The sequence below is a fragment of the Centruroides sculpturatus genome, unplaced genomic scaffold, assembly GCF_000671375.1.
Source record: "Centruroides sculpturatus isolate CEXI.00-Female unplaced genomic scaffold, Cexi_2.0 scaffold216, whole genome shotgun sequence".
NCBI classification, from domain to species: Eukaryota; Metazoa; Arthropoda; class Arachnida; order Scorpiones; family Buthidae; genus Centruroides; species Centruroides sculpturatus.
Window position 1 is genome coordinate 323,846 of NW_019386955.1, and position 23,662 is coordinate 347,507.

Genomic DNA, 23,662 nt, shown 5'->3' on the forward strand with positions numbered 1-23,662 from the left:
TTATTTAAAAAATCATTGCATATTTATATTATCGTAGTATGATTACATAGTCATAATACAAATAAAAAAATTCGTAACGTTGTATTTTAAGAATAAAAACTTAGATAAGATTAAAATTATTAGGTAATTAAAGAATATTTTGAAGTTTATTTTAATTATAAATTTTGTATAATAAACCTTTATTAGAAAAAGAATTACATAAAATAATAAAATAGGATTGAAATCAGAAATAAAGCAACATTTTTAATATGTAAGGATGTTAATTATTACCTAATTGAAAACAAACTGAAATTGTATAGAGACTGAATTTATAAAGGCCATTTTAATACACACAAAGACAAGATTTTGATGTTTTCATTTGTTTTCAACTATTCTATACTAGCTTATGAATAAAACATGAGAATGCAATAAACTAAATTCAATACTGTAGTTTCTATAATTTCTGATTAAATAAATAAATATGTATATATATATTGATCTATACAGATATATAGATTTTATTTTCTATCTCTGTATATGTTATTCTGTTGATCATAATGTTTTAAAAATATATATAAATATATTTGTAAAACATTATAATCAACAGAAAAATAGCATTATATTGCTCTACGAAATGATTCCATTATTTCATAAATAAAACTTTTAAGCTTTACTTAAGATTTAAAACTTTTATAATAAAGTATGATCTACAGTTAATCATTTTTCAGAATTTTATACGAATTTTTAACATGAATTTTAACAGAGAGAAACAGAAAATAAGTATATAATATGACTTTTATTTTTCTATATAGGCTAATTTTTGTAGGATAACTATATTTTAAATAATTTAAGGATCATTAAAATGCTATATTTTAATGAACTTTAAGATACCGTCTAAGATTATCGTACAAATCATACGCGAATTTTCGCATCATTTCTAAACAAATATAATATAGAACAGCTTAACTTCATAATCCTTTTAATTAAATGGGGTTGTACTTACATTTGTTAATTTTCTCCTTCATTTTATTTCTTTTATAAAATACGGAGATTATTATATTAACATAAATTTATTATATGTAAAATCAAATAGGAGATAAGGGCAAGAATAAGGTTCATAGAAACCTCAATAATACTACAGCATACGATATAATAAATGATAACTATAATAAAAATGGTAAAATAGAATTAGATTGGAATTTATTGGCTGAAATATTAAATAAAATATTAATATTTATTAGCATATGTGCATTTTTTCCAATAAAAACTTAAACAAATTTTGGCATTCTTAGCTTATAAAAAAGAATTTAAATAATTTAAAGTAATAAAAAATAATTGATTACTGTCTTCGTACTCTACAACAGTTCTGGACAAAGCTAAAGGACTATAATACAACTTAAAATAAATTCTCATTCATAAATATAATGTTTTTGATATTTATAATAACAAAAAGGGCTTCAGCTGTATGTTTAACACTAATATAACAAACTAATAATAATAATTTATTAAAGTTATTCAAAATATACAGCGAAAAATTAAAAATTGTCATTTACTAATCATATTTATATGTTAACGAATGCAACTGTTTCATTTTTTTTTTTATCGTTTTGTAAATATTATTATTTGTTTATTATTACAATTGTTTATATATGCTTATCTATTATGTATGCAAGTAACAATTGCGAATCAGCTTCTTTAAATACTTTAGTAGACAATTAAAATATGTATATATAACCTATATTCTAATTTAAAATTTTACGTGATGATATTATAATAGCAAATTCTATTTATTTTATAACTTGAAAGTGGCATACGAAAATCTACTCTACATTTTAAATACTGTAAATTTTTTCTTGAAATACACCTCATAATACTATATAATAATATGTTTTTAATATTATAAATTTGTTTAAAGAAATAATACTCTAAAATTATGCTTAAGTGAAATTCTTTCGATTAAGTGCCTGTAAGCATAAACTTTAAAATTATGCGTGTATGTATACATTATAAACTACTATTGAGTTATAAATTTTAATATTTGTTATTAAGTTTAATCATCAATAAAGTTAATTAAAATGCTTATGTTTTAAATTAATTTTTATAGATTATGATGTATATACATTATCACAAAAGTATCGATTAAACTAGATATTGAGACACATAGGTTTAAAATCAATAAATAAAGAATGCCTCATCTTATTTCGATCATAATCAGTTATAATAGATTTTATTCTTAAATAAGTTATAATTTAGAAGACAGACTACAAAATATCCAATTACACTATTTCACCATGAAGACTAAGATATTAATATAAGATTTTAAATTCTGTAAATTTCAGTTTAAAAAAAATTGAAATTTTATCTGATAAATATATAGACTACACAACGTCTGATGTTATTTAAAGGAAACTGCTTTAATTTGCATTCATACCTTATTTCATAGTATTAATATCATAAATTTCATTAAAATATCCGATATCATTGTTTTTAGTATTATATTCACTACTTTGTACTTTTAATCGTAGGATATGACATGTCTGTGGATATTTTCCATACATCATCGTGAAATTCAATATGTATAACATTAACAGTATTCTAAATCAGCATTTTTCGCCAGAATATTCCAAAAAGTTTTACTTTGGTATAATTTGAAATTATTATCAGTATTTTAATTTATTGATTATATTTTTATTTTTATACTATTGTAATTATCTAGTTTTAATTTTTCAAAGTGAAAATTTACATTAATTAGCGAAAATGAATAATTTTTTTTAAATGTTAACTATGTGAATTCATTATCAATATAAACATACGTTTTTTAAATATTGTATTTATCGTACTCATTCCACGAATTTATATGATTCAAGAAATAAGATACTTCTTAAGGTCTATTACATCGTTAGAAAAAAAAAACAAAATTAGCTTAAACTGCATTATTTGCTAACGCATATTAAATTACTTTCCTTAAAAATCGAGTTATAAGCATTATTTTATTTTAAATTATTAATTGAATTTTAATTTTTAATAGGTGTTTTTTACTCTTGTTATATCTTATTATTTTATATTTACAGTTGCAATGACGACTCAACCGACTAATGAATCTGAACTTCAATTGTATCGAGTTTTACAGAGAGCAAACTTGCTGTCTTATTATGACACTTTCATTTGCCAAGGTATTTGATAGATTTTCTCCATTTATAATATTAATTCTTTATATATATATATAATTCTAAATATTTATAAAGATAAATTATTTCAAAACAAAAATCTAAATTTAATTACTAACTAAATTAATATCTAAAATAAAAATTTGGTCTATATTTTCTATTTAGAGCATAATTATACTGTAAAATCTGCAATTTGATAAATTAAATTTTAAAGAATCGATAAAGAGTTTATTAATTGATTAAAAACTATTTTAAAAGGATATTAGTTATTCTATTCTAGGAAACTGTCTGATATGTTTCCTGTTAAATACTATGACGCGACAGCAATATGGTCTAATATATTATATGTACTGTACAGTACTGTATATAGATTCATGGTTAATTTCCGTAATTTGAAAATATAAATAAATAAATAAATATATATATATATACAGAGCAGTGAATAAGTTTTTTCCATAATTTTACGTTTTATAAAATCAATTATATTATTAACGGTACTAGAATTAAGCTAAAATGCTGAATGCTAGCCTAATTGCTTAGTCTAAAATTAGGGTAATTGTTAGAGGAAAGTAAATTATGTAAGCTGTATTTGAATTTTAATTATTAAAGTAATAGCACGAATATTTAATAATAAGTTAATTTTTAATATTTCGTTATTTATTGAACTATTTTGAATATAGCAATAATTAAACAATAATTTTTAAAATAACAAGAAACCATATGAACTTAGTGATCTTTCAACGAAAGGACGTACTGTACCTTATTCATATTAAAAATATTATTATTGAAGAAATCATATGACTGAATAATTTTACTTTATTTCATTTATAACATCTGAAAAACTAAGAAAATGTTAATACTTGAACATTTGATTGATGCACATTTTACAATTGCTATCAAGTTATTAATAGCATATATAATTGTTATGCTTAAGGCTTCTAAATTTCAAATTTAAGTGATTTGTATTTAGAATAAAAATCTTTGATTGACTTGTTATATATCTCATTATAAAATATAAGTCGAACATTTCTAAATTGAGTAGTCTATCAAATAAATTAGATGTCTGTTACGACATACAATAATATTTCATTAAATGAAAGTATTTTGATATCAAAGTGCCCTAACTACGAAAATAGATGTGTTTTCAATTGTCAGATTTATTAAAATCTGGTTAGCTGAAACATCTCCTGAGTTTCTAAAACGCATAGACCAATTGGAATTAATTAGAAAATAAGACATGTATATTTTATTGCTAAAACATAATTCAAGTCAAAATTAAGGATAATGAAGAATATATTATATATTCTTTTATAATGATTAGATCTGACATTAATTATTAAACTATCAAAAATTTTTAACTTGTATTGTTATTAACGATAAATTTTACGAGTTTTTGTGAGGAATCGATTCCAATCAAGAATTTTCAAGACTTTAAAATCTTAAAAAAAATGAAAAAGATCAATTTAACCGCTAGAGGATTATTTCGAACTTCATAGATCTTAATATGATATACACAACTTAAAAATATATAGTTTAAGTTGTATATGTATACTTATAGCTATATATTATACATATTTATAATTTATCACATATAAACGTTTATTTTGCAATTTTTCCAAATATATTTTGTAATCAATTCATAACCAAATAACCTATAACCAAAGAAGCGGATTTTTTTTGGCAGACTGCACACTTACAATATTGGTTTATAAGGATTTAAGTGTATTTTTAGCGAATCTAATATAAAAATCAATAATAAAATGGTATATTATATATATTTTTTATTATTAAAGATTATTATTTTATTTAAAAAAGTTTAGAAATAGTTTAAATGTCCTCCTTCATATAATTTCGATTAAGTTAGTCGGTTTAAATGTCTAAATTTTAATTCTTATGTTTAGAACTTATATAATGTAATTAAATAACTGATATAATGCATTTACAATTACCTTATGAATTGACTAAAATTTATTAGAATTGTAATCATAGCAGCATATTATTACTTTAAAAATATATGCATTTTACATTATACTAATATTACACATGACGAATGAACTGATAATGCAGATGTCCCTAAATTATTACCCTGATTACAATTTGTTACAAAATTTTTATTAATATTGATAAGTTAATAAACTTTTACCTAATTATATTCTAATATTAAAAGTTTTTATGTATGGATAAATGTATAAAGATTTTAATAAAGTTCAACCTCTTATGGCACTTAGAATATCAAGCCGTATTCAATCTCTTTCCATACATTTTCAAACGTTTGTGGCGTGATGTATTCGATTACACTTGTAATCCGCTTTCGTAATGTTTCCATATCAACAGCCATCCCGTACATCGAATTTTTAATACACCCTTCAAAAAATCTAGTGGGATATGTCTAGAAATCTTTGCACCACGAAATCATCCCATTCCTGCCTATCCAACAGTTCGAAAATGTCTCATACACAGTATCATAAACAATTTGAGCCCAAATACGCACATTATATCTATTGACTACACCACTAATATGAAATGAAGCATCATCCGAAAAACAAATGTTCTGCAAAAACTGATTACCTTTATCAATTTTATTCAATGTACTGTTAGCAAATTCTTCACGTTTATGATGATTATGGATAAAAACTTTTAATTTGATAAAATTTTGTTAACCTATCAATACTAATAAAAATTTTGTAACAAATTGTAATCAAGGAATTGTAATCAAGGTAATCGTTTATAGACACCCTGTATTTTCAGAGAAAAAAACATGTTTAGTATATGGTCACATTGATATCTACTGATTATTAGACTATTAGCTTAAACTGTTTTAGTTATTTTCGATAATCTAGTCTGTACAAACAAAACTGCTACTACATTATTTATATATAAACTATCTCATATAATCGATTTCAATTTCTAACAAAATACGTTTACAATAGAACTAATATAATTTATATATGTCACATTAAATGATTACAGTATGGCCTTTAAAAATTTTCGATTATTTTATAAATTATAAAATTTCTAAAATACCGATTTAGAATACCATAAAATAATATTTAATGATATGATTATAGTTTGCCCTATTTTACTATCGTAATAATAAAATCAATTAAGTGTATATATAATATGATGTATATACTATGATAATTATTAATTTTACTATGATAGATTTCTGCTAAGACAAAGTGTAAATTGTCCAGATGTAATGTTAGAATGCGGAAATTCGCATTCTAATATTATACAGTATCATGACGTATACCTTGTGCATCAATTGACATTGAATGTCTGGCTTGGTGGCAGACGAACGATCGCTTAACACGCTATCGTCTGTTTGCCAGGCTTCACGAATAGAAGTTTGCATGTCGGTCCTTTCTTTTTCGCTAAAGCAGAATTTTATTGCTAGCTGGCTATTTGCTTACCGATTACTGTCCAGCTACAGCAAAAATATCGATCGTTGGTAGGCTGCCACTATTGTCCACGAATAAGACATATAGCATCAACTATAAATTAGTCGTCATTAGATAAAATGCAGTGCTATCCTTTCCTCTATTTTAATTTTAATACGTAATAGATTTCATTAACAAATTATTAATTAGTAACAGTAAAAATAAAATAATTTGGGGAGCGACAAAACCACGTGTATGAAAAATTTGAAAATTTTACTTTATTATAAAGTCTATATTTTGAATTTTTAAAGTAGAATGTTTTATTACTTTAATTATAGTCTATAACTTATGTATTTGATTTTATGCCAAATTTCAATTAATGATTATTTCAGTTTTATTTACTTATTATTTCCCTATGAAAAATTCTATAGCATCAGTCATGAATATTATAAAATTAATACTGTATGTGAAAAAGATTAATTTTTAAGTAACGTGTTTATTTTAATAATGATGACATTCCGAACGAGAAAAGATCCTATTATTGAAAAAGTAGTGTTCAGTTTATAAATTGAATTAATTATTCGAAAATTAGGGATAATTGCAAATTTAGCTATATAGAAGATAACTTGCAATTCATCTTCCGAATTATATGAGATCTTCCTGATTTCATATACCGGATAAACCAAATGAATAGTGCTTTCTTTGCTAGAGTCCGATATTCTGTCTACGTACCAATTAACCGACCCTTATGTTAATGATTCTCTCGGCTCCCTGGGAACAATGTCACCTGCCAACAACTACGAAATCTAGCTGTTAGCAAGCTTGTTACATTTTACTGTTCTATCTTGTCGATTCGATTTTTTTATCTTAAGTTTCGTCACCTTAATCTGATGAAAACTATTATTATAATATTATACTTTTATAATAAAATTATTGCGTTTAAAATTATTTTGGAAAATCAAGAATATTGAGCTTTTCTTACTCCTTAAATAATATTCGATCGCCCAGTTTCATATAAGATAAATTCTACTTTAACTCAAATATAACAAAAAAATCAATATTTATTAATAAATAATAAAATTCGCATCATATAAAATACAAGAATAATTATTATGAATTTAAATATAATTGAAATTATAGTCAATAAAGAAATCCCTAGCTTAAAAATTGAAAAATATTAGATATAATTGGAGAGAACTTTATGTATTTGAAATAATTTATTCTTATTACTTGTTTTAAAAACTCGCAATATATAAGTAATTACTTGTTATATTCTATTATGAAAACTAGATTTATGCAGTATTTACGTACTACGTTAGTTACGAAAGTTTAAACATGATCAACATCATGTATTCTTGGGGGCCAGTTCCTCATTGAACATTGTTAAGACTTCAATTTAAATTAGTCCCAAACATAATATTTATGTTTGTAAAGCAAAGTTTAAAAAAATAAATGTGTACAATAATTATAATATATCAAATAATACATATTAATTGTGTATTCTGAAACCGTGTTTTCTTTTATCTGTTTTTATCTTCACGACTAGGTGCATAGATAGAGACAGGACATTTCTACATCATCTTTAGGTCTATAGGATATTCCGAATAAAGATGATGTAGAAATGCCCTGTGTCTATCTATGCACCTAGTCGTGAAGATAAAAACAAATAAATATTAAGTTAAATGTAAGTATAACAACCCTAGTTTTATATTAAAATTATCTATAAATTTTTTCCAAAACAAATTAATAGCAATAAATTAGACAGCTATTAAATATACGGAGTAGAATATCTTATATTTATTTTAATTTTTTAAATAGAATGCTACTACATATAAGCTACAGCGAAAATATTCATTTCCACATGGTAGGGTCAAATATGTTACACTGTTACACGATGAATTTAACTTAACTTTAAAAATGTCCTTATAGCAATCTTCCATTATCTATTACAAAATGTTAAATTGAAAATAAATGTATCATTTCTCTAAAATAAAGCTTCTGCAAAAATATAAATTTTTGTCAGAATAATCAACAATATATAGAATAAGTATACAAAGAAACATGACTAAGAGGTAAAAAGATACTACATTTAAAGAATTAATAAATAATTATATTAGACCTATATATACATATAATAATAAAATCCTTTATGTCATTTCTGTCTAGACAACACAACGGGATAGTCTGGTTTATCTATATGACATAAGGTACGTAACAAAAAACATGTCTGGCTGTGAAGGCAACTTGGCGACCCCTATCGAACCGCCATAAATGTGTTAACCCTTTCTGCACCGCTCTTGCATGACTCATTTGTCTGTAGAGTTGACTCATTGCTAACTAATCGTAACTAAGCTTGTCTTGAAAGAATTTGAGAATATTATAGAGGCATGATAAACAATTACTAACTAAATAACATTAATAGAAATTTCAATGATTGAATTTTTTCATATAATAGATTTGCTTTTAAATTTTGTTGTAATCAATACAATATTTAAAGTAATAATTAATTATAACTTTTAATATAATAAAATAAAAATGATTGAAAATTAAGTTTTTTTTAAATAAAACAATATTCATTTTTATAAGATCAAAATGATATCAAATAAATATAAACTATTGTTATAATAAATTAATTCAAAATTAACATTTATTTCGTTATTAATGTTAAATAAATCTTTAAAATATTATATATTGTAAAGATATTTATGGCCAACTAAATTAAATTTGTAATAGCCAATACTCTAACAGTATCTTACAATATATACTGTTCAAAACATAATTTAAAATGAATTTTGACGAATAACTGCTAAATTTCCGATCTCACTGCAAAATTTGCAAAATGATTTTATATGCAATATTTATTAGATAAAATAATCACATGCTTAAATTTTTGAGGGCCTAATTATTTATCATGTACTGTGTTTTTCATATTAATTTTTAGATCTTTTAAACGAAAAAATCAATATTGGCTTTTATAATTAATATTTTAATTTCAATAACAATAGTCAGTAGTGGAAAACAAACAAAACATTTTCGTTTTTTGTTAGAATATTTTAAGGTATTTTTTTAATTTAATATTTTGGAAGGGAAAATTATATATTCTGTACAAATCTATAAAATAATATATAATTTTATTTAATAAAATATACATTTTTATAACTTATATAGGCCTATATATATACGTATTAAAAGTAGGCTATAGATTATTGCCTTTGTATATACGTTCCGAAGTAATTAAAAATTAAATTTAAATATATATTTGAATTCTAAACGAGACTTTATGGCTAATATATTTATCTAAATATTATTAAAAGATGAATTGTGATTTAATCATATTTTATGCTGGGTTTTAGTTGATTATAATTTAAAAATATTAACATTAAATTGATAACTTAAGTAAGGTATATTATATTATTAGCTAACTAAAATAATTTTATATTCGTTTTACAGATTTTTTAAAAATTACAACGTATTTTAATTCTTTGCATTTTCAATTTCTAAGTAAGAAATATATTGCGTATTTTATACATAATAATTTATTCACAGCATTGTGTTCTAATTTTTAATTATGCCATTTATTTATCAAAATTATTAGTAAAACAGACATTATTTATTAAAGTTATTATAAAATTTTGTTTATATTATATTAAAATTTAAATATATAATTTTTTTAAATTTAATGTCTACTTTGATAGTCCGTATTTCCATTTCGAAATTGCATGCCGCTTCCACTTTATAAGCTTACTAAGCTTTGGGTTATACGCTATGAAACCGTAATTTTATCTCAGAAATATGAACTTTTGGATACGATAAGATTTTTTGAAACTAAAATTAATTATCAAAATCAAAGCAGCAAGATATATAATATATATTAGAATGCTTCACATAGACAACTTCAATCATAAGAATAAACTGAAAAATTGCTTACAAAATGTATAATACTTTTAAATTTCTTTTTATTTTCTAAAGAACTACATTTATTTAAAATTTTCAATTACGAAAGTATGATTTATATATTTCAAGTTTATCAAACTGAATTAGAAAATATAGTCATACTTAATAATCGGAAATTGGCTTTTAAAGTAAAAACTGATTTTTTAATTCTCAATTTACATAAAATTATATATAAAAAAATTATCAGTTTAAATTTAAAGAAGTAAATTGTATTGTTATTTAAAAGTATTTATATTTATTAAATTACATAACTAATATATTTAGTCATTTGAAAATTCATTTTTACATCAAGTAATGTACTGTACTGTACAAATATTATTAGAAACATGAGATGAATATCTACGTGTAATAAATATCATATTAAAAACTCAAAATAGATTTATAAAAGGTATCATGCAGACTTTATTGATTTATATTGTATACAGTCTTGAAATAAACTTAGAAACTATTCATAAAGTATGCAAAAAAGCAAATTTTATGTTTGAGAATTAAGTACAGAACAAAATTCTTTAAGAATACTCAGACACATTCAAACATTTTATAAATTTGTCAGTCTTTCATTTTAACATATCATAAATCAATAATAAATTTTAAATTTGGAAAATTTTTATCTCTGTATTATTTATTCATATTTTAATATATTAGAAATCATACGATTTATTTTAAATTTTTGCTTTATTCCCAAACGTTTATAAAAACTGATTTTTCATTAGAAAAGATTATTTATTCAAAATGATATAAATGTTGAAGTATTCAAATACATTCAATGTATATTGCCTAAATATATACAAATTTATTATGTAATCTGGAATAGATTATTTCTATAATACGAGTTCATGCGTTTCAAATTTATCAGTATTTTTCAAATATTTTCTCAGATAATCAGTTACTCGCCAGAATAATTTTTTTTTCATGAGGGATGACGGTTCGAATTTAATCCTTGTGCTTTTTCATAGAAAATTTGGATTGGGACTTTATTCCCTATCTTTCGTGTATACTGGTGAGTTTAATATGGGCCAAGTTCATTAATATTGATGGAAATGAGACCGGTTGTATAATTTACAGTGGACTACAGCTTTAGGAAATAATAAACCCAATATCTTTTCAGATATGAAGTATAATTTTAAAAAATCGTATAAACAAAATGACTTTATTTATTCATTAGGAAGCTCCTGTAAAAAATTATAGTTAAAATTACTTCTTTAAGATAACAATTTTTTAAAGTTTTGGAATGATTATTTCCACCTATAATTTTATTAAATAATTAAATTATTTCTAGGCCTACATTAAAATTGTCATTAATTATTTGTCTATCAAATCAGTATACAAGTACTTGAAAATGTTTATTTCATTTTGCTTAAAAATTATTATTCGTTTATAATAATGGTTTTAAAATCGATTGTCTTCTAGCTATTTTCTTTTATACGATTGTGTATGACCAATGTAATTAGATATTTTTGCTGTTAATGATATAGTATCATACTTGTAAAACTAACGCTGATATTTCAATCAGTTACAAATTAAACAATATTTGTATAAATGACATTAGCTCACAACCTTCACAGAAATTCTCTGATAACGTCTTTATCCTAAAAAATGTCTAGTTTGCATACAATCGCTAAAAATCGTATAAAATAATATTAATATTTTTTTTATTTTTTTACAAAATATTGTATTAAAGTTGTCTTACTAAATAAAAACTAAATGATTTATACTTTTTCCAATGGCCCTATTTCTTCATTAAAACCTCTTAAACCGATTTTCTAAAATGAAGTCTACATTTTACATTAATTCATAATTTGGATTTCAGCATAAACATAATAGGTCTAACTGATTTTTAAAATTCGTTTACTTTTCAGATCCAAGCATAACTGACGGTTAAATATTTATTATAAATTAAATGATCATGTTAGGATCATAATCTAAGCAATATGATTCGCATGTTTTAAGCATCTTATTCTCTCACACTCGTTCAAACGATCCGCCTTGAAATTTTAGTCAGCCTTTCAGAAATAAGAATATAAAGCCTATTTGTAAATGCATAAATCTATTTACTAATAATTTAATTGATAAAGAATTATATAATGGGAATTTAAGCGTCCTGAAAGTAATATTTATAGACGTGTTGCTAAGCCTACAACGACGATACTATGTATCACTTTTGTTAGTTAGGCCCATATAATATCCAAATGCAACCGTAAAAAAGTACATAGTGAGAAGAAATTTAATGCAAATATGAGTTTTCCAATTTGTGAATGTTAACATTCAATTATATAAACTTATTTTGGGTTCTAATTAATAATTAAATATTATAAAATGTTGACATATCTTCAAAAAACATCGATTTTAAATGTTTGAAAGTCATTTTTAAGGAAGATATTAGGAATTTCAAATGTTATTCAGTTGATTTGGAGAAAATATAATCGTTTTTGTGATACAGATAAGGCCTCGATCTTACATATTTTTTGTTCAGAAATATTGTAATTTAAAGTTCTAATTAGAAAATTTTAAAACATTTTAGAATTATTAAATAAAGTAACAAACAATAACTTATTTAAAATTTCTAAAATATAGGGTTATTAAACCGTATATTTGATTTTTATTTAGATATTTAATCTTTTGAATTAGTAAATTTCTGTCTATATAATTTTAATAACTTTAGGCTGTTTGATTTTCATATTATGTTTATCTAATTTACATCATTATTAATTATTTTTTCATGAAGATTAAATTAAATTTTTGTCTCGAAGCTACTGTACACAAAGGATAGTATGACCGACCTCAATTTTGCCTTTTACAGGCGGGTCCTGATCCTGCAGTGGATAAGGCGCTCGTAAAAAAGCAAATTTTAGACTACATAAGTAAAGAATGGAAATGGAAACGAAACCGCGACCCGTATTACCTTTGAAAAATTAGGTGGATCTAGATCGGATTCAGAGATTCCTTCGTAAAGATAGAAGTGCTTGCTTATTGTGCGAAACTCCAATCGACGGTGATCGTTTCATAAATAATGATAATATGGCTTATTTAATTCATCAAACTATTTTGATTAATATTTTTTAAATATGACTTGGGGCTTTTTTGTACCAAAATGATAAATGATCTGACAATCGGTATCGTGTTAACATATTTGGCGGTCTTAAGTGTCAACTAATTTCTATCTTTGAATTTTTTATTCAAGTTTGTTTATAAATTTTGAATATTTATTTATGAACGGAATTTAAAATACAGTTACATATTTTTATTTGAAATCTCCTTAAGCTATGATGTCTTGAGCAAGCACTTGATTTATTTTTCTTTGAAACAGATACTCCTTTCTCTTTCTATATGTTCTCAAACAGGTTAATTCTTTATACCATTCTTTGCTAACGTCTATATTAATCTTTTTGACAATTCAATTATTTTTCGAATTTAAATGCTTTTGGATCTGAACAAATTATATTTTAAACATTTTTAATTAATGTGAGATGTCAATAAATTTTGCTGCTCTTTTCACTTATAGAAGAATGCTTTATTTCTTATTTTTCATTTTTATTTATTTACTTTATTATTAGTACTATTTTCTATTTGTTACAGAATGTTAGACGAAATTTTAAAATGACAATCGTTTCATTTACTCTCATTTCTTATGTACTGTACAGGTTCAGTTGTTCATTTAGAGATTATGCAGCAACTTTCTTCGTTACAATTCATCTTCTTTTATATTCTTTTTTTATATATTTGTTAAAATTACTTTTTTAAATAACTGACTTAGATTATTTGGTTTATTTATTTCACCACTTTATTCTAACCATTTCTAATTTACAAATCATCCTACTTTACTAGTTCAAATTGGGACATCATTTTGGCCTTGCTGGCCAGTCCATCGTAGGCTTGATCCGAACAGAATGGGTGAAGAAGTTGGGCACGACCTATATTATGATATAATGAATGTCACAGTTAAAAAACAGTAATAACATATCACATTATAAAGAGATATTAAAAACAGGATCGCATTAAAAAATTATACATCTTATTAAATTTACTCATAACGAACCATAATTAACCTACATATAAAATCTAATTCTTTTACTTAAATTTGTTATAAAATAATAAGATTTTATTTAATAAAATAATTTATTTCTTAAATAAAATAAAAATTTATAATTATCTACTATAAGGCTATAAAATCTGATGTTCGGTTTAAATGAAAATCTAAGATTTACATTAATCATTAACACTGGGGAGTATTGTTAATCATTGCTACCAAATACTTATAGAGTGGAAGTATGTGATAACTGTCTCATCATCCATCGTTTTGATATTTGGCTCAAAAAGTAAATAGACCTAATAATAACAAGTAATTTTATAATTTTGTTTATAATTACTTATTTATTATTTTTGCTCTCAATTAGAGTATAGGCTATATGAAAAGTTTATCATTAGAAAGTCAAAGTATCTCAGTATTTGAACTTCAAGATGCTATTAAATACTAATATGCTAACTTTAGCTTATATAATTATAGTAACTTATGAGTTAAAACAAAGCTTTCATAAATTAAGAAAGTTCTTATGAACATAAACGATCTTTAATAATCTAAATCAACCTCAGCTGAATTCAAAATAAATCTAAGAACGCCTTTTTGGCTGCTGGATTCGCTTTTATTTATCAAACGTTTTCAACCTAGTATAATAGGCCATCGTCAGGCTACAATCTTTCTTGGAACATATCTTACCGTTAAATATCGTTTCAAAATAGAATACAATGAAATAATATGTATATTACCATGTATAGGCCTATATATACATGGTAGAAAATAAGTTTGTTAGAAGATCATAATTGTCTCATTTCTACTATATATTTTTGTATATTTTTGAGTTATTTATTTTATATTTCACTGTTATTCATTAATTTTTAAATTTTACTGTTATTTGTTATTGATATTAATTTTTAGTTATTTTTGCTTCATATTCAAATATTTAAACGTTGTTATTTTTTTTTTATTGTATTCTTTTTGGAACGATATTTAATGGTAAGATACGTTCCAATAAAGATTGTGGTCTATTAGACTAGGTTGAAAACGTTTGCTAAATAAAAGCGAATCCCAGCAGCCAAAAAGGTGGTCATAGATTTATTATCATAAGCGATCTTCTATAAAATTTATAGCATGTAGCATAAATAAACAGATTTTAATTGTAAACCCGAAACGTGCAGGTTTCTAAAAAAATGATTATTCATTAAAAATTCTCATTGACCGGGAAAAAAACATCTGTTTTATTTTATAAGTAGACATTTAATGTAAATTAATAGTTTGATATTTATAAATTATTAGTCTAAAGTATCTTTATTTCGATCTTAAATTTTATTTATTTTCTGCGATAACAAATAATGTCCGTAAACAGAACAAGCAATGAGTAGTTGACATTATTAATAAACAAATCATATCCTAGTTTAAACTCTAGAGTATAAACCACATGTCTCCGAAAAAGAGACCAAGACCCAGAAAAGAAAAATGCGTTTGGCTCCGGGTGGAATTTGAATCCACATCCATCAATAACGTTCCGAATACGCTATCTAAACTACCAAGACTCATCCTCTGACGACACTTTTAACATTATCCTGGGAACAGTTAATTTTAATCATGTCAAATGTTTGTATAATAACAAAATACATTTTTCCTCTATAATTCTTGATGTCTTTCTTTAAGGAAGACTAAAGTTTTGTTATAGTTTCATACTGTATCTGTTTTTTAAAGATGTCTGACAAAAATTTTTAAAGTTATTCAATAAAATTCTATTTTCCTATTTTCTATTAAGAAAATCAATAATAGCAAAATAGATGCTATTTATATAATAATCTTAATCCGATTTTTGTATCTAGAAAGCGGCTATTTACTTATTATGAAATAGTAAATTCGGCTATGTTAACACGTAGGCTATATTTTTCTAGAAATGTATGAAATAATTAAATTATAAAAGTGTAGTTAAATGCTTTGGTGTCACTCAAAGGTTAAAAATGAGTCACTTTTTTAGTTCAGTTTTCATTTACTATAATATATTCCAAATTGAATTAATCTGTTTAATATAACATAATAAAATACGTGAAATAATTAAATAAGGATTTCTGATATTACAAGTGACAATAAATTTATAAGGTCAATTTGAATTTTACAAATAAAAATTTATAATTATCTACTATAAGGCTATAAAATCTGATGTTCGGTTTAAATGAAAATCTAAGATTTACATTAATCATTAACACTGGGGAGTATTGTTAATCATTGCTACCAAATACTTATAGAGTGGAAGTATGTGATAACTGTCTCATCATCCATCGTTTTGATATTTGGCTCAAAAAGTAAATAGACCTAATAATAACAAGTAATTTTATAATTTTGTTTATAATTACTTATTTATTATTTTTGCTCTCAATTAGAGTATAGGCTATATGAAAAGTTTATCATTAGAAAGTCAAAGTATCTCAGTATTTGAACTTCAAGATGCTATTAAATACTAATATGCTAACTTTAGCTTATATAATTATAGTAACTTATGAGTTAAAACAAAGCTTTCATAAATTAAGAAAGTTCTTATGAACATAAACGATCTTTAATAATCTAAATCAACCTCAGCTGAATTCAAAATAAATCTAAGAACGCCTTTTTGGCTGCTGGATTCGCTTTTATTTATCAAACGTTTTCAACCTAGTATAATAGGCCATCGTCAGGCTACAATCTTTCTTGGAACATATCTTACCGTTAAATATCGTTTCAAAATAGAATACAATGAAATAATATGTATATTACCATGTATAGGCCTATATATACATGGTAGAAAATAAGTTTGTTAGAAGATCATAATTGTCTCATTTCTACTATATATTTTTGTATATTTTTGAGTTATTTATTTTATATTTCACTGTTATTCATTAATTTTTAAATTTTACTGTTATTTGTTATTGATATTAATTTTTAGTTATTTTTGCTTCATATTCAAATATTTAAACGTTGTTATTTTTTTTTTATTGTATTCTTTTTGGAACGATATTTAATGGTAAGATACGTTCCAATAAAGATTGTGGTCTATTAGACTAGGTTGAAAACGTTTGCTAAATAAAAGCGAATCCCAGCAGCCAAAAAGGTGGTCATAGATTTATTATCATAAGCGATCTTCTATAAAATTTATAGCATGTAGCATAAATAAACAGATTTTAATTGTAAACCCGAAACGTGCAGGTTTCTAAAAAAATGATTATTCATTAAAAATTCTCATTGACCGGGAAAAAAACATCTGTTTTATTTTATAAGTAGACATTTAATGTAAATTAATAGTTTGATATTTATAAATTATTAGTCTAAAGTATCTTTATTTCGATCTTAAATTTTATTTATTTTCTGCGATAACAAATAATGTCCGTAAACAGAACAAGCAATGAGTAGTTGACATTATTAATAAACAAATCATATCCTAGTTTAAACTCTAGAGTATAAACCACATGTCTCCGAAAAAGAGACCAAGACCCAGAAAAGAAAAATGCGTTTGGCTCCGGGTGGAATTTGAATCCACATCCATCAATAACGTTCCGAATACGCTATCTAAACTACCAAGACTCATCCTCTGACGACACTTTTAACATTATCCTGGGAACAGTTAATTTTAATCATGTCAAATGTTTGTATAATAACAAAATACATTTTTCCTCTATAATTCTTGATGTCTTTCTTTAAGGAAGACTAAAGTTTTGTTATAGTTTCATACTGTATCTGTTTTTTAAAGATGTCTGACAAAAATTTTTAAAGTTATTCAATAAAATTCTATTTTCCTATTTTCTATTAAGAAAATCAATAATAGCAAAATAGATGCTATTTATATAATAATCTTAATCCGATTTTTGTATCTAGAAAGCGGCTATTTACTTATTATGAAATAGTAAATTCGGCTATGTTAACACGTAGGCTATATTTTTCTAGAAATGTATGAAATAATTAAATTATAAAAGTGTAGTTAAATGCTTTGGTGTCACTCAAAGGTTAAAAATGAGTCACTTTTTTAGTTCAGTTTTCATTTACTATAATATATTCCAAATTGAATTAATCTGTTTAATATAACATAATAAAATACGTGAAATAATTAAATAAGGATTTCTGATATTACAAGTGACAATAAATTTATAAGGTCAATTTGAATTTTACAAATAAAAATTTATACAAGAAAATACATTTCCAAGGCCTTTCTTAGGCCTTGGATAGAAAAGATAAATTCGTTACTTCTCACTTTTTTCTTTTTCTTGTCATTTTTTCCCATGAATTAATCTAGTAGGAAAGAAATAAAGCGATATTTTATTATAAAGTTACGCTCGTTTGTTTATAACTTAAATTGAATCAACATTATTATATATTTTTTTACTCAAAGTTAAAACAAAATTAATGGTTTTTATTCAATTTTACTGTTTTCCCTATATCAGAATATCTTTAAATTATCAATGTATTGTGCAAAGAGATAGATCATTAGATGTGTTACATAACTTACTTATTGAAGATAATTTATTTTTATATCTCTTACAGACTTTTTGAAATATTTTATATTCACAAATGGATTCAATAATTCATTATATAAAGAATATTTACTATAGAAAGCTGAATATTTATATTATATTAATTAGATTAAAAATATTTATACGTTTTTTTAAGTATAGATTCAAAATGTTAAATCGGAAATTTTTTAAATTTTGCCTAAATTTTTTTTAAAGTAAATTTTATTATATAGTTTTTAATAAAAAGTTTTAATTAAATTTTTAGATTTATTCTTAAAATTAAAATTTAAAATTTTTATTTTGTCTAAAAAATATTATATGCTGACTTTAATTATATCTTTTCATTTTAAAGTTATACAAAAGATAAATATTATAAATTTACACTTGACAAAAACGTTGAATAAACAAATCTTGTTTTTGTTCATTCATATTCTAAACATACTAAACAATGTAAACCTAACTATACAGGGAAGGAAGAGTAATAGGAGATACTTATGGAAAAAGCCAAATGAAACAAATTATAATTCTTTATTTTAATTAAATCTATAGAAACTATAATCATCAGTCGATAATATTTCACAGAAAATAAACGCTTTGGATAATAACAATATTAAAAAATAAAATTAAAAATATTAAAAAATGACCGGCATTGCCAGCATTTGTGATTCTTGAACTGTAGAGAATCCAATTTCATCAGCGTTGTATTTCTTGAGAGAAATTTGTACTTTTCCATTAGTTCTTTTACCAATTTATAGAATATATCGGCCTCTATCATATTAAATGCTATTCATGCTTGTCCCTTCAGATGGAGAATAAGTTTTCCATCTCTAAAGTTTATATCTAATAAGTTTTCCATCTTTAAAAATCCCTCTAGCCAATCTCTTCTTGCCATCTTAAGATTATGACTGAAGATGCTTTTAATTTGGTTTTGGATTGCATATTCATAAATCATTTTTCTGACTTTCAGTGATATGCACCCATAGAAAATTTGATTCAAACATTTGATTTGATCGGCTATTTCTTTTTCTTAGTTAGGGTTAAACACAGTATGGCGGCCTAAGGATGGTTTGAAAACTTTTTCTTTCTTTATTCATTCTTGCAATGTTGAAATGGTAGATTCGTACATCTCGCAGCAGGCCGTATAGAATCTTCGTTTACCACCTTAATGACATTCTGTATAGTTTCTTCCGATCACGAACCTCCGGTTGTCTTTCTATGACTCGTTTCAGCCTACTCACCTAGAATAAAAATAAAAAAAAGAAATCACGTGAATTCAAATCATCATCAATTTAGCAGATATAATACCGGTCAACTGACCGGCATTACATCTGTTAAATTGATACCTGTTACGTCTTGTGGAAAAAAAAAAAAAAAAAAAAAAAAAAAACTGATTAATTTTAAAATATATAAAGATATTTGTTTAGGTTTATTACTCTAATGTATATATTAAATTATAGTTTAGAAATATTTTAATAAATAACTAATATACTGTATAAATAAATATACNTCTCTCTCTCTCTCTCTCTCTCTCTCTCTCTCTCTCTCTCAAACTGGTTCAGCTACTTGAACGAACAAGTTGCAGTGAGGTAAGGAACCTTCTCACGACTCACACACACATAATAACGTAACGTAAACGTGTAGTAGTTTTTCGTACATCACGGTGACCGATATTGCCAGCTGATCGGAATTGCTCACTTCTCTTCTATTTAATAAAATTTGACTACTTTTAAACTTGTTTAAATAATATCTATATTTCTTTAAAACTTAGAAAATTGAATTAATTTTCAAGATAGTATAAATAAGTATAATTATGATTACTTTACAATATTAAAATAAGTAGCTTACTTGCAAGTGTTGAATCATACAAGAACAAGTTTATAGCCTACCTCTTAAAAATGACTATTAATCAATCTACATGATTCGATAATAAAAATTTAGCATTAGGTCTTCCGGCTTTAAAGTTTAATAAATAATATTTTTCGATAAAATTTGTATATACTGTATTAATGAAAAATTAAAAAATAATGTAGCCAATTCTGAACCAGAGTTGTGACACTTAATTACTCGGCATTAAATTTTTAATCAGTTTAATTATTTAAAGGTAGTAAAAAAATAAATATTTATGTTTACATTCAAAGTTTTTAAAAATTGAGTAAGATGATTGATATGAGGAAGGTTTTATGATTATTTTATTGCACAAATGTCTTGTTGAATCTGATAGGGACAATGTAAAGTTTCATACTGAAGAGTGGATAAATGATCTCTAAACGCTTCTACGGCTTTTTAACACCATTTTGTGAAATAAAAGTATTTGACGAGGCAAACGTTGTTTTGGACTAATCAGTTCTTACAGGAAAATCTCAGTAAAAATGATAAAATTAGGTTGTAATAAGCTTACACTATTTAATATCATGTTTCTAATTATTATTGAATATCTGTCTTATAAGCATTTTAAATATATTCATATTCAATGCTTATGTTACATCTTGTTTATACAGTTAGGTTAGTAATTTTTAATATTTAAATGTTTATCTAACTTCTGATGATAAATATTTTTTATATTTGTTAGACCTATAACACACACATAACTTATCTACTTAATATAACACTGTATGTAAGGTAAATATGCCTCTTAATGTAAACATTTAAAATTTTGAATATAAAAATGATTTTAAATTTAAATTAAAAGTAATTGTTACACAAAATGTTACAAAAAGGGAACGCCTTTTTATAATACAATTAGTTCATAATGTTTATTGTTTTTAGATATGCTGCGTAAATCATAAATATGATTTATAGGCATTAACATGAACGTTTACTTGTTATTACAATAACAAGGAGACATTTATTTTATTAAGGAAATCCGGACTGAAGATTATTATAGTTGTAGGAGATATTTTAGATTTTAAGACACTTGTGTAATATATTTGAGAAATATTTCCTCAATGACATTATAATTTTTTCTTTGGTCCTAAAAATAAGTTTAAGACCATATAAATGAATTGAAACTTATAAAGTATATATATTATTGATTAAATTTATTAAAATAATAATTTATATACCTTTGATTTATTTGATATTGANGACTTTAATTATATCTTTTCATTTTAAAGTTATACAAAAGATAAATATTATAAATTTACACTTGACAAAAACGTTGAATAAACAAATCTTGTTTTTGTTCATTCATATTCTAAACATACTAAACAATGTAAACCTAACTATACAGGGAAGGAAGAGTAATAGGAGATACTTATGGAAAAAGCCAAATGAAACAAATTATAATTCTTTATTTTAATTAAATCTATAGAAACTATAATCATCAGTCGATAATATTTCACAGAAAATAAACGCTTTGGATAATAACAATATTAAAAAATAAAATTAAAAATATTAAAAAATGACCGGCATTGCCAGCATTTGTGATTCTTGAACTGTAGAGAATCCAATTTCATCAGCGTTGTATTTCTTGAGAGAAATTTGTACTTTTCCATTAGTTCTTTTACCAATTTATAGAATATATCGGCCTCTATCATATTAAATGCTATTCATGCTTGTCCCTTCAGATGGAGAATAAGTTTTCCATCTCTAAAGTTTATATCTAATAAGTTTTCCATCTTTAAAAATCCCTCTAGCCAATCTCTTCTTGCCATCTTAAGATTATGACTGAAGATGCTTTTAATTTGGTTTTGGATTGCATATTCATAAATCATTTTTCTGACTTTCAGTGATATGCACCCATAGAAAATTTGATTCAAACATTTGATTTGATCGGCTATTTCTTTTTCTTAGTTAGGGTTAAACACAGTATGGCGGCCTAAGGATGGTTTGAAAACTTTTTCTTTCTTTATTCATTCTTGCAATGTTGAAATGGTAGATTCGTACATCTCGCAGCAGGCCGTATAGAATCTTCGTTTACCACCTTAATGACATTCTGTATAGTTTCTTCCGATCACGAACCTCCGGTTGTCTTTCTATGACTCGTTTCAGCCTACTCACCTAGAATAAAAATAAAAAAAAGAAATCACGTGAATTCAAATCATCATCAATTTAGCAGATATAATACCGGTCAACTGACCGGCATTACATCTGTTAAATTGATACCTGTTACGTCTTGTGGAAAAAAAAAAAAAAAAAAAAAAAAAAAACTGATTAATTTTAAAATATATAAAGATATTTGTTTAGGTTTATTACTCTAATGTATATATTAAATTATAGTTTAGAAATATTTTAATAAATAACTAATATACTGTATAAATAAATATACTGTATTTTTTTTTAATTGTAGAAAAAAGGTTATTTCCAGCAGGGTGCGCTTTATCACTTGAGTAGAAGACGCGTCTTCAACGGTGAGGAGGGAAATTGTTTATTTGGAATCATGGAGTTAATTAATTAAAAGTAAGTAGTAATTTAATGTTGAATTCGTGTTCTCTTATAATGGTTTTTTTAATTGTAACGAGATATTAAGTTAATTAATTAGTATTTATTTGTGTATTGTAGCAGTTTTGATTGCCCAAAATGGAGGCAATGTCAGTTTAATTACTTTTGAAAAGGAGGGGACAGCCAATGCTAATGAATGATGCATATAATTTGTAAACATGGAAACATACCTTTAATGATCTCATTTACATAAACGAAATTAAAAGTTTCAATACATAAAATGGTGAATGT

General features: G+C 24.2%; 1 protein-coding gene across 9 annotated transcripts in view; it reads left to right on the forward strand.

Annotated features, from left to right (window-relative positions):
• The window catches only part of LOC111615968 (NGFI-A-binding protein 1-like), a 296,726-nt gene that overhangs the window by 128,893 nt on the left and 144,171 nt on the right, over positions 1 to 23,662 (forward strand). For 8 of the 9 annotated variants that reach the window (XM_023357408.1, XM_023357405.1, XM_023357401.1 and 5 more), the window contains one exon: positions 3,051 to 3,152. In XM_023357408.1, the coding sequence (XP_023213176.1) occupies positions 3,056 to 3,152 (97 nt within the window). In that variant the 5' untranslated portion in view covers positions 3,051 to 3,055. Of the gene's footprint in view, positions 1 to 2,087; positions 2,621 to 3,050; positions 3,153 to 23,662 lie in introns of those variants that run through there. The other variant, XM_023357403.1, reaches the window with a different exon arrangement.